This window comes from Monopterus albus, unplaced genomic scaffold (genome assembly GCF_001952655.1).
Source record: "Monopterus albus unplaced genomic scaffold, M_albus_1.0 scaffold18.1, whole genome shotgun sequence".
Classification (NCBI taxonomy): domain Eukaryota; kingdom Metazoa; phylum Chordata; class Actinopteri; order Synbranchiformes; family Synbranchidae; genus Monopterus; species Monopterus albus.
This window is the reverse complement of record NW_018127898.1, coordinates 7,511,526-7,523,500: the sequence shown is the minus strand read 5'-3', so window position 1 is coordinate 7,523,500 and position 11,975 is coordinate 7,511,526. Positions and strand designations below refer to the sequence as shown.

The 11,975-nt window shown below is 39.1% G+C and overlaps 2 protein-coding genes across 2 annotated transcripts in view; one reads left to right on the top strand and one right to left on the bottom strand.

The window, feature by feature from the left end:
* Positions 1–276: 276 nt before the first annotated feature.
* LOC109956062 (blue-sensitive opsin-like) lies at positions 277–1,422 on the bottom strand. The gene is made up of 4 exons (XM_020592874.1): positions 1,179–1,422; positions 919–1,087; positions 670–829; positions 277–480 (listed from the first exon to the last, which is right to left on the bottom strand). Exons 1-4 carry the CDS (start codon positions 1,420–1,422, stop codon positions 382–384), a joined length of 672 nt encoding a protein of 223 aa, XP_020448530.1. The 3' UTR covers positions 277–381.
* Positions 1,423–6,953: 5,531 nt separating this feature from the next.
* The window catches only part of hcfc1a (host cell factor C1a), a 14,096-nt gene continuing 9,074 nt past the window's right edge, over positions 6,954–11,975 (top strand). The window contains 9 exon segments of the mRNA XM_020592819.1: positions 6,954–7,135; positions 8,284–8,484; positions 8,960–9,108; positions 10,354–10,514; positions 10,608–10,816; positions 11,074–11,158; positions 11,295–11,401; positions 11,506–11,685; positions 11,803–11,973. Coding sequence (XP_020448475.1) covers positions 8,289–8,484; positions 8,960–9,108; positions 10,354–10,514; positions 10,608–10,816; positions 11,074–11,158; positions 11,295–11,401; positions 11,506–11,685; positions 11,803–11,973 — 1,258 coding nt within the window. The 5' untranslated portion in view covers positions 6,954–7,135; positions 8,284–8,288.

Sequence of the window (11,975 nt, the reverse complement as noted above, 5' to 3'; positions counted from 1 at the left end):
TATGGGGTGCTGTGTGTACATTGAGGAAAAAAATGAACTTAAATGATTTTAGCATATGGCTGCAATATAACAAAGAGTGAAAAATTTAAGGGGGCCTGAATACTTTCCGTACCCACTGTATATGAGCTAAGCCAGAGTATTTCTATATAAAGTCCAAGGTCATGCTTTTTATTCCATTCATGTATATTACATCCTGTAATTGAGTATTTTGTTTTCAATTTGACAGGACATCCAACAGACCTGTTTATTGAGCAGAACATAGATAACAGGGCGGTACACTGCTGACGACTTGGAAAAGATGGCTGGTACAGAAGCAAATCTGACGTCAAAAGGTGTCCCACGAGTGTTCACAACCCAAATAGCAAAGGAGGCATATGGCACCTAGCACACCAGGAAGCCCAACACCATGCTGATCACCATCCTGGTCACCTCTCTCTCTGCGTTCTGAGTGGAGGCAGTCTCAGCTTGAGCCTTCACTGCCTGTTGATGGAGGGGAGGGTTGGGACGAAAACAAATTTTGAACCAAGGTTAGATGGCAGATAAGATAATGTTACATAATCATGAGACAACTTTTTTTTTGTTGAGGGAGAGAAGTGAACTGAGTCTTTAGAATATCATCATTAAAAATACTTTTTAGGTTATTCTGCTGTAGTTTGTTTAATGCCTCACTATTTTCATTGTAAAGAGCAGCTGAGTATAGCAGAAGGCAATGTTGGTGAGGGGAATGGCAAAGCAGAAGAGGAACATCACATAGGATTCGTTGTTGTATTTGTTGTTTGTGGTGTACCAGTCTGGTCCACAGGAGCACTGCAGACCTTCAGGGATATATCTGAACAGACAATTGCAAGCACGTTAAGTGTAGATCTCAGTTTTGCAGTGTGATCAGTCTAAATGTAAGGTTGTGTGTGTAATACTAACCTGCTCCATCCGAAAAGCGGAGGAGTTGAGGCAACCAGTGCAAACACCCAGGTGAATGCACAGCAAGCTAAAGTGGGATCAGGTTTGAAAATAAAGTTACCGAGTGGTTTGCAGATGACCAGCCACCTTTCAAAATCTATGACAGCCAGAGACCAGAGGCTTACCATTCCTGGAATGATATAAAGTAAAATTAGTTTTTAGTTCATTAAAATACAAGTATCTTAATCTTATGGCATAACTGTGTTTAAAATTCGTCTCACCACCAAGTGTAACCATAAAACCTTCAATCTTGCATACAAGAGGTCCAAAGATGAAATATCTGGCTGCAAAGGTGCAGAGGCCAGTGAAAGAGCCCACAATGAACACAAGAAGGTTGGCTACCACCAAATTCATCAAGATGTAGTTGAGGTGGGATGGGAGCTTCTTGTATTCGTTGGTGCATGCAATTGTAAGCGCATTAATGGAAATGCCTGAAATAAAAATGACAAACATGTAAACGGCCATTGCATAGAAGGTGCTTGTCTTAGATGATCCTGGGGGATGAGGAATAGGCTGAGAGATGTGATGCTATCCATATCCAGATCAATTGGGATCCAGAAACCCTCTGGAATCTTCATAATATTTTAAATTGTTACAAAAAAAAATCACAATTTGCTTTTCATGTGATACCCAGTGCAGTATATTCTGTAGGTGCACTTGTCTTTGGCAGTCAACTAGGAGTCATTTATAGGCCTGTCTGACACACCATTTACTTAATTAAATCACTGAATAATTAATTGCTTGATTCACTCAACAACAACCCTCTTTGGCCTAGGAGATTAGAAGCAGTGCAACATCTCCAAACATGGCCCACATTGGAATAAAAAAATTGAAACCAACTCCAGAGTTCAGGACAGCATCAGTTGTATCCAATTTCTGTCTCATCACTGAGACACTATTTCAGCTCAGAAAAATATCGGCACACACGTTTGCACACCTGTTCTTGTGTGGACACTCATTGACAGCAGGCAGCTGTGACTCAGGAGGTAGAGCGGGTTGTCCCTCACTTGGACGGTTGGCAGTTCAATTTCTGCTTCTCCAGTCCATGTGTTGAAGTGTCCTTGAGCAAGACACTGAACCCCCATTTGCTCCCAGTGATGTCACTGGTGTGTGAATGTGGGAGTGCGAATGGGTGAATGGGCAAATAGTGTGAAAGCGCTTCGAGTGGGCTGCAAAGGATAGAAAAGTGCTATACCAGTATAAGACCATTTACCATAATGCATCCCCTTGCCCCTTACCCCAGTCTTGCCCATCACAACTAAGTACCTAAACCTAATTCTAACCTGAATCCTAAAACAAAGTGTTAATGCTCAAACAGCCCTATTAAGATGTGCCAGAAAGTAGGGTCCTCACTTTGCTAAAATATCCTCACTCCCATGGTATAAAACTGTTTGCCCACACAAGTACACACACAAATACCACAGATGTACAGTGTAGTCTCACAGAGAGGGCCCAAGATGGTTTAATTAGGTACAATCTATGAGGAAGGGCATTGTCTTGGAATCAGCTAATCCAACTATCAGCACTATTAGGACTGCTAATTGCATTCAGTCTGTCCTTTGGTAACCTGCTCTCTGTTTGTATTACAATGGATGATCTCTATCTTCGCTATCGTATTAGGATCAAGAAAGGATTACCCCGTGTGGAACTAGAGATTAATAAATTACCATTGTGGAAGAGGAGTTGCCGAAGTCTGTGCTTCCTGTTTTAAATGATGTAAAGGGTTTTATACTTTCTATTGAACACAGGCATATTTTATGTACAAACAAATCATCATTACTCTTTCTATTTCTGCAGTGCTGCATCAAGGACACTGTGCAAAATATCTAACTCAGAGAAGCTTATATTAACCAAAGCAACAGGTGTACAAGGAATTTCCCAAATTGCTCCTGTAGTGTTTTTATGTTGTATTTTTATTCTGTTAAAAGTATAATGTAACATCCATCCACCTATGAACTATATATTTATCCCATAGAAGGTTGTAGTGGGGCTGGAGCCAACCCCAGCTGACACTGCACGAGAGGTGACTCTGTACAGGTCGCCAGTCTTATCATAGGGCTGGTGCCCAGACACAGACAACTGGTCACACTCACATTCATACCTATGAACAATTTAGTCACCAATCAACCCAAGCATGCAGGAGTTAGAACAACCTCCACACAAAAAGCCCCAGTCAGCCACAAAGTTGGAACCCAGAACCTTCTTGCTAAGAGTCTAACCACTGAACCACCCTCCCTGCTGTAACTATTCATTTTAAAAAATACCTGAAGATGAAGAAGAACTCGTAAATAAGCTAACTGGTATATTTACATCTGTATGATTGTGTGTATTAGACATTATAAGTAATAATATTCTCATTATTTCAGTGTGTCTTATTGTGTTAAGTGAATATTGTACATTTCAATCGGACAAAAGTTTAAAATATCTTAAGATTGTATATAATTATTATTGTTAGTATAACAGCCATTTAGAATATGAGCCTAAGAACACTGCAGGCTTACAGGAACATTTTGGATGAAATTTATTTTTATTTTTATCATAAACATGCAATTTTGCCCGTTTCACTGGTATACACTGATGTGATTTTTCTTACACAGTCATAATATTAGGAGCACACATCAGCATGTGCAGCCCCCACAGTTACATTGGTCACTGCTAGAAAAGTAAGAGGTATATAGTTCACCTAGAACATATGGTAGAACAAAGCTATGAATCTATCTTTAAAGACAGGTGTTCAGTATAGATTTGTGGCCAGAAGTGCAGTGGGAACAGCTGATTGTTCAAGTAGTGTCTTCACAAGACTGGATATGATGTTAGGATTTAGTTTAGACTTCTGGGTTGACAATCATCGTGGGTGCTTTAATTTGGGACATACCGGTGAGAAATGCCTCACAGTATTGGAATATATGGAAAACAGCCTGCAGATTCTTAAATCTAAGATTATAGCCCACAAGAAAATGATCTTGAACTTAGGCTTACACACTGATCTGCTGTGATGTCTTGGCGTGTGATGACCCACCTATACCTCCCAGAAGGTTCCACCTCCTGCTGCCGTGATCCTTGGCCCATGTCACTTGTGAGGATTTATATCAGAATCCTTTAAAGCTTTCAAAGTTCAGTTCTTCAGCCATTCCCTAAGATGCTTACCTTGTATAAATCATTACAGGCAGCTCAGCATATGGAAGGTCAAGTTGTTTGTCTGAACTCCACTGACCTGTTTAACCCACTGCTGTGTTCGTGAACGCACATGTATGAACACATTATACTGACTGGTTATGACAGCATGTAAGAGCGGGGAAAAGATATTTTCTTAATTCAAATCCTGAAAACATCAGTATGAGGTGCATTAAGTGCAGCATACATTCTCTTATTATATTGTTATATATTTTATTATATTGCTGCATTTGCTGCTTAACGTGCCTTAGATTTGGTGTTATTTATTTATCTACTTTATATTTCATTTGTATTTTGTGGCATTCGTGTGGACAGCAAAGTAAGAATTTCATTGTACAGGGAAACACATTTCCTAACTGTGCATAGGACAAATAAACACTTTGACCTTTGACCTTAAATGAAAACATAGGATTGCAGTGTTCTTGGTTTCATTGCCCAAACTGATTCAAATTTCTGAAACGTAATAGGTGATGTGTAAATGGCAGAAAATGAAGAGTCAGTCATAATCACAATCATTTGTTTGAGGCCTAAAAATGAAGATTTTCACTATACAGACTTCTCACTTAGTAAAATTAAAAGTAACCATAGACTGTTAATATGGATGTTTAAAATGAGATATCTTTGCTGTTTCTTTCTGTATACATATTCATCTTAGGTTGTGCTTCATGAATCATCAATCCATTTATCAAGTCACTGTTCTAATAGTGTGCCTAATGAACCTCCATTCTGCTTGAATGTTTTCTACAACATCAGAACAAATCTCTTTCCTCACAGATGTTTCCACAAGGTAGTTTTGTTTTTCCTAAATGTCTTGCTTTTTTCTGCTAAAGGTACATCATGCTGCTAGGATATAAAGCCAGTAATAAATAATGTTATGAAGTAACCAAAATAAAAAGGGACATTATTGATATTAAGGCTATAGAGCATGCTCTACTTTGCATTTGGGAAGGCGGTGTTAGGGTTTTTGATATGTGAAACAATGCTGTTTCTTTATGTATGTGTGTATTATTGTTGGGATGGTGCAAGATGTTTGTTATATAATCTTATTTTCAAAATGATAGCCTAATAATCACTATAAACATAAGGTCAGAACAATGGGTTTTAACAAGTCATGAGTTTCAGATAGTGCCCTAGAGGTATGAGGGTGCAGTGTGATGCTTCTTGCAATGCTCATTAGCATGAGAGCATGCCATTCAATTAAGATCTGAACTAGGTCACTGGATCATGCTCATCTGAAAACTTGGCACAAGGGACATCATGAACAGCACAGTACACTGCATGCTAACAAAGAGTGATGAGTGAAACTAAAAAGAGAGAAATTATATCCTAATATGTACAAGTCAGAATTTGTCTTCATGTATGCCAAACTATTGCACAAAATATTTTACTTTCTGTTATAGCATAAAACAGTGTGCAGGGCCTCATTCCCAAGATGTCTCAGCCCCTCTTAACATGAGCAGAGATTTAATGAGACAAATATGGTGATTTTCTCTAAGAACTGCATATGGATATGCACATTTTAGTTCTAGAAACCGTTCACTGAATCATTTAGAAAATAAATGATGGAACCAAAGCCGACCTTCTGTCCCCTTTTGTATCCAGACATGACTTGTTCACATACAAGCCAAAAACAACACAAGTTTGCCATCCATAGGATTAATGGTGTATTGCAACAACTCCTTCTCCATACAAAATTAACGTGTGAATCGCAGCCTGTGCTGTATGCTATACACATTTATAAAATTTCTGTCACTGAACAAAGAAATAATAACATATATAGGCTGATTTTTAAATTTACAATCAAAAAACAAAAATAAAAAACCCTTATTTTACCCTCCTGAAAAGGAAGGCCAGGGGTCTGGCTTAGCAAAACCACACTGAGCACACAACCAAATGTCAACATTTCAGTGGCAGCATATGGCTTTAAAATAAAAATCATGACAAAAATTACATAAAAAGAAAAGAATTACTGAAATGATGAAAAGATGATCAATGAAAAAGTGAATGGAATGAAAAGATACTTAGTCTATAGTTTATATGTCTAATCATTTGGAAAATTATGTAAGAGCAGTATGAGACTATTATAAGGTGATAAAATATAATATATCATAATTGGAGATGGACTTGCTTGCCTTGGTAGTAGGACCTAACATTATTTAGGCCCAGATTATTTTGGGCATCAAGTGATTTGCACAGTACTACTGTGACAGTAGTACTTAATCATCATTAAGAGCATAAGGTCTTTATGCATCTAAGTGCATAAAGTGATTAAATGGTCCAGGATTTAGGCTGTGGATTACATTATCGAGTTTCTTCTAAACATATCAGAGCATCTTATCTTTTCAATGACTTCAGTTGAAAAATATGGCTAATATAGTTCTGAAAAGAAAGGGACTTTGTTAATGCTGTCATTAATGCGGTACTCCTATCAGTGGAGGGCGCACTAATGGTGGGTATGGGCGTGGCGAGCTTCATATGCGTGAGCGCAAAATTTATAAATTACAGCTTATACACTATTATTGTGCATGAATTGGTATATCTAAGTGGGTTAAAATATGAATAAACTCCACATCTCCTAAACAGTAAAATAAAAAAGGTTCCAGTACGGATGTCGCCATCTTTACTAAGGGACAATAAGCCCTGTACTATAACATAACTTTTTGTAATTTGCTGAGACTCGAGATGTATTTGTTTTACATACATTTGAAGTGTTAATAGTAAAAGCTCTCTATACAGCGCATTCTGCATCGATTCACAAGGACAAATAACAAAAAACTCTGTGTGCGTTTCTTTCGGAAATGGCTAGGGAGCGGGTTTGTGTCGCCATGTTTACTTTGGGTGACGCCAACTCTCTTCCATTTTCCTCCGCCTCTGGTTGTCAAGAAGATGGCAGCTTCCAGGCAGGCATGAGAGGAAATACTTCTTCACAAATCGAATGAATTTGGATTATTGCCGCAAGATAAGACCACATACCCGTGTTTTTACAATTACTGCATCGAAATACGTAAGTAAAACTCTAAGATATATGCGCCATTCTTGGTTTGTTATGTTTTGTTGTGGCAAACCGCCCGGCCATTTTTCTTGTGGGAGCAGAAGAAGTAGGCCGATTGTCGAAAAGATGGCTGCTTCCAGAGAAGGCATGAAACATAATAACATGCTGTTCATGCAGTTTAATTCGGTTTAGCTACATTTTAAAAGTGTTGTTGCAACTACAATTGTATCAGGTAAATTATGCATGTTAAAAAAACATGAAATCACTTTGCATTTAATTGTAAAATGTGGTGACGCTTTGACAGATGCCAGCCGTAGAGCTAACGCCATTAGCTAGAGCAAATTACGTTGAGTGACTAGCCAATACTGCTAACAGAAAACGGCTAACATTAGAATCCCTTTGAATTGTAATACTCTACTTTTAATTTTTGGTATATTTTAGCAAATATTCGGATGGGAGTTTTGATGCGTGGCTTTGACAATATTTGTAGTCATTAAAGTAAACTCAGAATACGTTTTTACGTTAATTTGGAATCAGGGGATGTTTAGCTTGCTAGCTACAATATGGCGACTCCCACAGAAGCATGAAAATAGCCGACTCCGGCTAACGGATTTAACTGTGGATAAAGTCTGTGTTGCAACTATGTATTGTTCTTCTTTGTTGACCCGCTAATAATTTCTTTATTGTTTTGATTATCTTTTTTTCGTCTGTGCAGTTAGCTTACTATCATGTATTTTTCTGTTTCATTCGCTTCCGCCATTTTTCAGACTGGCAGGAGTGTTAGCGGGGGTTTGTTTGGTTGCAAGATGGCTGCTTCCATGGATTGAATTCAGTGATTAGAAACAACTAGCTAAAATCAAACTTGATGTTTGGAAGATTTCGTGTAGTTCCCAGTCCAGCTCTAACGTAAGATGTATGTTAAGGATTACAAACCAATAGTTACTTTAAAGCTTTTACTCCGATTTTTGTACCGTGGATTGAATGTATTCATTATTCAAAGCTAACGGCTCCTCGACTGCTTTGGCCATACACACTTTTTCTGAAGTTGGCTACAACCCGCGACTTCATGCTGCTGTTTAGTTTCTAAAGACGTTATCGTTGAAATGTCACAGTGTCGTCTGCGGTTAAGACAAATACTCCTTTATTATTCCTTTTGACAGAAGTTATGTCTGCTCCTGGCTCCGCGGTGTCTGGGACCACGGCGACGGTTTTGCAGCCGCGGTGGAAACGGGTCCTCGGATGGTCCGGTCCCGTTCCACGACCCAGACATGGACACAGAGCTGTGGCTATAAAGGAGCTCATGGTTGTCTTTGGCGGTGGAAACGAAGGCATTGTGGATGAATTACATGTATACAACACCGGTAAGATTAACTTTGCATATTTAACTACCGACTGCTTTCTGCAGCGAACATAACGTTATTGTGAAATAACATACAACGCACATGTAACCTTTGACACTGTCCCCAAATGAGTTTTATTTAATTCGTAAAGATCGATTCGTGCTAAATTACATACAGGCCTCACTAGGCCCAGCTAGTCCGTCCCTAACAAAATTTGGCCCCCTCTGTCGGAGAAAGGGTTTAATGCACGGTAAAAAAGGCGGGCTAAAATAAAATGGATGATGCTGGTTGGTTTAAGCAAAGCCTCTGCCCCAATTTCCTGTATTTTCCTGCATATAAACAAAAAAAGATGCATACTTTTAATTTCCGATGTTAATATGAGAATTGTTTACAAGTATTATTAGTCAGGAATTCATTTGTTTAGGTTATAACATAAACTTCATGATTTGATATGAATAACTCTCTATTGTCAACTTTACTGTCTTTTAATTTCTAGCAACAAACCAGTGGTTTATCCCAGCAGTCCGTGGTGATATTCCCCCTGGTTGCGCTGCTTACGGTTTTGTCTGTGATGGAACAAGATTGCTGGTGTTTGGTGGAATGGTGGAGTATGGAAAGTACAGCAACGATCTATATGAACTGCAGGTAATCTGTCTGAAGAAGAAATAACCCCAGGTTTTGTAATTAATTGGCTAATTAAATGTTTATACATTGAGAGTGTTTGCATTCTGTTAATTTCAATATCGTTTACCTCAAACTTGTACTCTTCAGGTATGTTAGTTCTGTTTGAAACAACTTGTATCTCATGCAAGCATAAAATGTAGTCTGATGTTTACAACAGAAATGATGTTTATATGCAGGGAGTCAAGTTATCTGTTCATATTTGCATGGCTGCCTTTCAGCTTCTCTGCGTATCAGAGATCGTTAATATAGCAAAAGTAGATGGCATATTTCAAGTTTCAGTGTGGTGTTATAGCTGTTTACATATTCACAGGAACAGGCAAATACAATTAATTCCATCTCTGACATTTATCCACTTTTTCTTTTAACATGAATGTGATCAGTGTGAGTTTAGCTATAGACAGTTATAGCAAATGTGTGAAGACAGCTGAATTAAACCATGGATCCTGATTTGTCAGGTGCGGAGTTGAAGGTGTGCTGCATAATCTCAGGGGTGCAATTGTGTCTGTTTATGCTTACTGTGTGGAGAGTTCAATGGCTTCAATAGGCTACTACTGTTCCTTAACTGTTAGTGGATACAAAATTCTCAGTGCTTGATGATTCTTTCTTGTATGCTTTGCAAAATTCCTTAATCAGAATTTAAGGAGAACCATCTGACTAACCGGTTAAATACTTACAGCTACTTTTTACAAACTACACAAGTCAAGAGAGTCCTAACAAGGTAATTAAATTATTAAATGAACATTGTTAATCAGCACACATTACATTCCCAAATTATGTTTAGTTTAATCAAGTCAAGCTAACCAGTCTTGGTAAGTGTATTATACATTCTGACATTTTTATTCTTCTACTTGGGAAAAGCTTTACTCTGTGCACTGAGAAGTTAAAGTTATAAATATGCTCTGGTTATGGTTACCCTATGTTGTAAAACTTCCACGTCAAGCTATTGTAGCACCAAATGTTGCCTCTGGGGAATAATATCATACTCTGTCTAATCTATCTGATATAACGAAATTGTATCCTAGTTGCATTTTGTTAGTTGGAGTCCAAACTAATTTTCAGTCACAGGGAAGTGGAAAAGACAACAGTTTTAATACAAAGTCCTATCTGTGATGCCACAGAGAATTGGGTCATCTTGTGGCTTGTTGGTTATGCTTCAGTTATGACCTAATCAGTTGCTGATTGTTTGCATATTGGTTTCTGTTGCAGGCCAGCAGATGGGAATGGAAGAAGTTGAAAGCAAAAAACCCAAAGAATGGGCCACCTCCTTGTCCTCGTCTCGGCCACAGTTTTTCTCTGGTGGGTAATAAATGCTACCTGTTTGGTGGACTAGCCAATGACAGCGAGGACCCAAAAAACAACATTCCCAGGTACCGGTATTTTTCTAGCACATTCTACTGAAACCAGTATTTGCTGTTAGTTGAAATGTCAGAATAAGTGTAACTTATGTTTTTTGCTCTCAGATACCTGAATGATCTGTACACGCTCGAGCTTCGTGCGGGGTCCAGTGTGGTTGGTTGGGATATTCCAATCACTTATGGAGTTTTGCCTCCTCCCCGTGAGAGCCACACTGCTGTGGTTTATACAGAAAAGACAAGCAGGAAATCTCGGCTGATTATCTATGGAGGGATGAGCGGCTGTCGTCTGGGTGATCTGTGGACACTCGATATTGGTAAGATTCTTAAGTGTAAGTAAAGTGACGGCACTAAAACTAAAAAGATGATGACTTTTACACTTAATCAGATCAAATAGGATTGAACATCATGATTCTTGGAGTGCATCACTTTCAGGAGAGGCTCAAAAGGTAGTGTGTGGCAACAATGTGTGTGTGAGTTAGCTTTTTTCTTGTAGTGCTATAATTTATATGGTTGAAAGTCATAGTGAGTAAATGCCTTTGTTTAACATCCTACTCCTTGTTCTTGTCTCCAGACACCTTGACATGGAACAAACCATCAGTAAGTGGCACTGCACCACTTCCCAGAAGTCTTCACTCTGCCACCACCATCACAAACAAGTGAGACAACGGCTTCACCTCGCTAATAACACCTTTAAATGTTGTTTGTAATCATGTTTGAATTCCCAGCAGATTGGTCCGTGGTTGGTAGCAGCATCTCACTCAGATTATTATTATTATTTTGGCCATTATGCAGAATGTATGTTTTTGGAGGATGGGTTCCTCTGGTAATGGACGATGTCAAAGTGGCCACACACGAGAAGGAGTGGAAGTGCACAAACACTCTTGCCTGCCTAAATCTTGGTTTGTCTAACTCCATTATTATCATTATCATTATTATGGATTCCACATTAATAAAGTGAGTGAAGGGGATCTTCATTGTTTATTTTTATACCATGTCCCTGTAGACACCATGTGTTGGGAAACAGTGTTGATGGATACTCTTGAAGACAACATCCCCAGGGCTCGTGCTGGCCACTGTGCTGTGGCCATCAATTCCAGGCTTTATGTCTGGAGTGGCCGTGATGGTTATCGTAAAGCTTGGAACAACCAGGTCTGTTGTAAAGACCTGTGGTACCTGGAAACAGGTAGGTGTGCTATAATACGATTGGTTTATCATTAAGGGTGACTTCAGCAGCTCAGGCTGTCTAAAGATGTCCTTGTGTCATTTTTTTTTTTTTTTTTCTTGCCCTGTGCTTCTCCAGAGCGGCCGCATGCCCCTGCCAGGGTACAGTTAGTCCGTGCCAACACAAACTCTCTGGAGGTGAGCTGGGGTGCAGTCTCCACTGCAGATACCTACTTACTGCAGCTACAAAAGTATGACCTCCCTGCAACTCCAGCTGCAGCCTCGCCAGCCATGCGCGACACACACGCGCAG

Coding starts and splice junctions, on each gene's coding strand:
- LOC109956062 (XM_020592874.1), bottom strand. CDS start 1,422: ATGGCCGTTTACATGTTTGTCATTTTTATTTCAGGCATTTCCATTAAT. Junction 830..918: donor CCGCTTTTCGGATGGAGCAG/GTTAGTATTACA, acceptor TTGTCTGTTCAG/ATATATCCCTGAAGGTCTGC. Junction 481..669: donor TGCTCTTTACAATGAAAATA/GTGAGGCATTAA, acceptor CTCCATCAACAG/GCAGTGAAGGCTCAAGCTGA.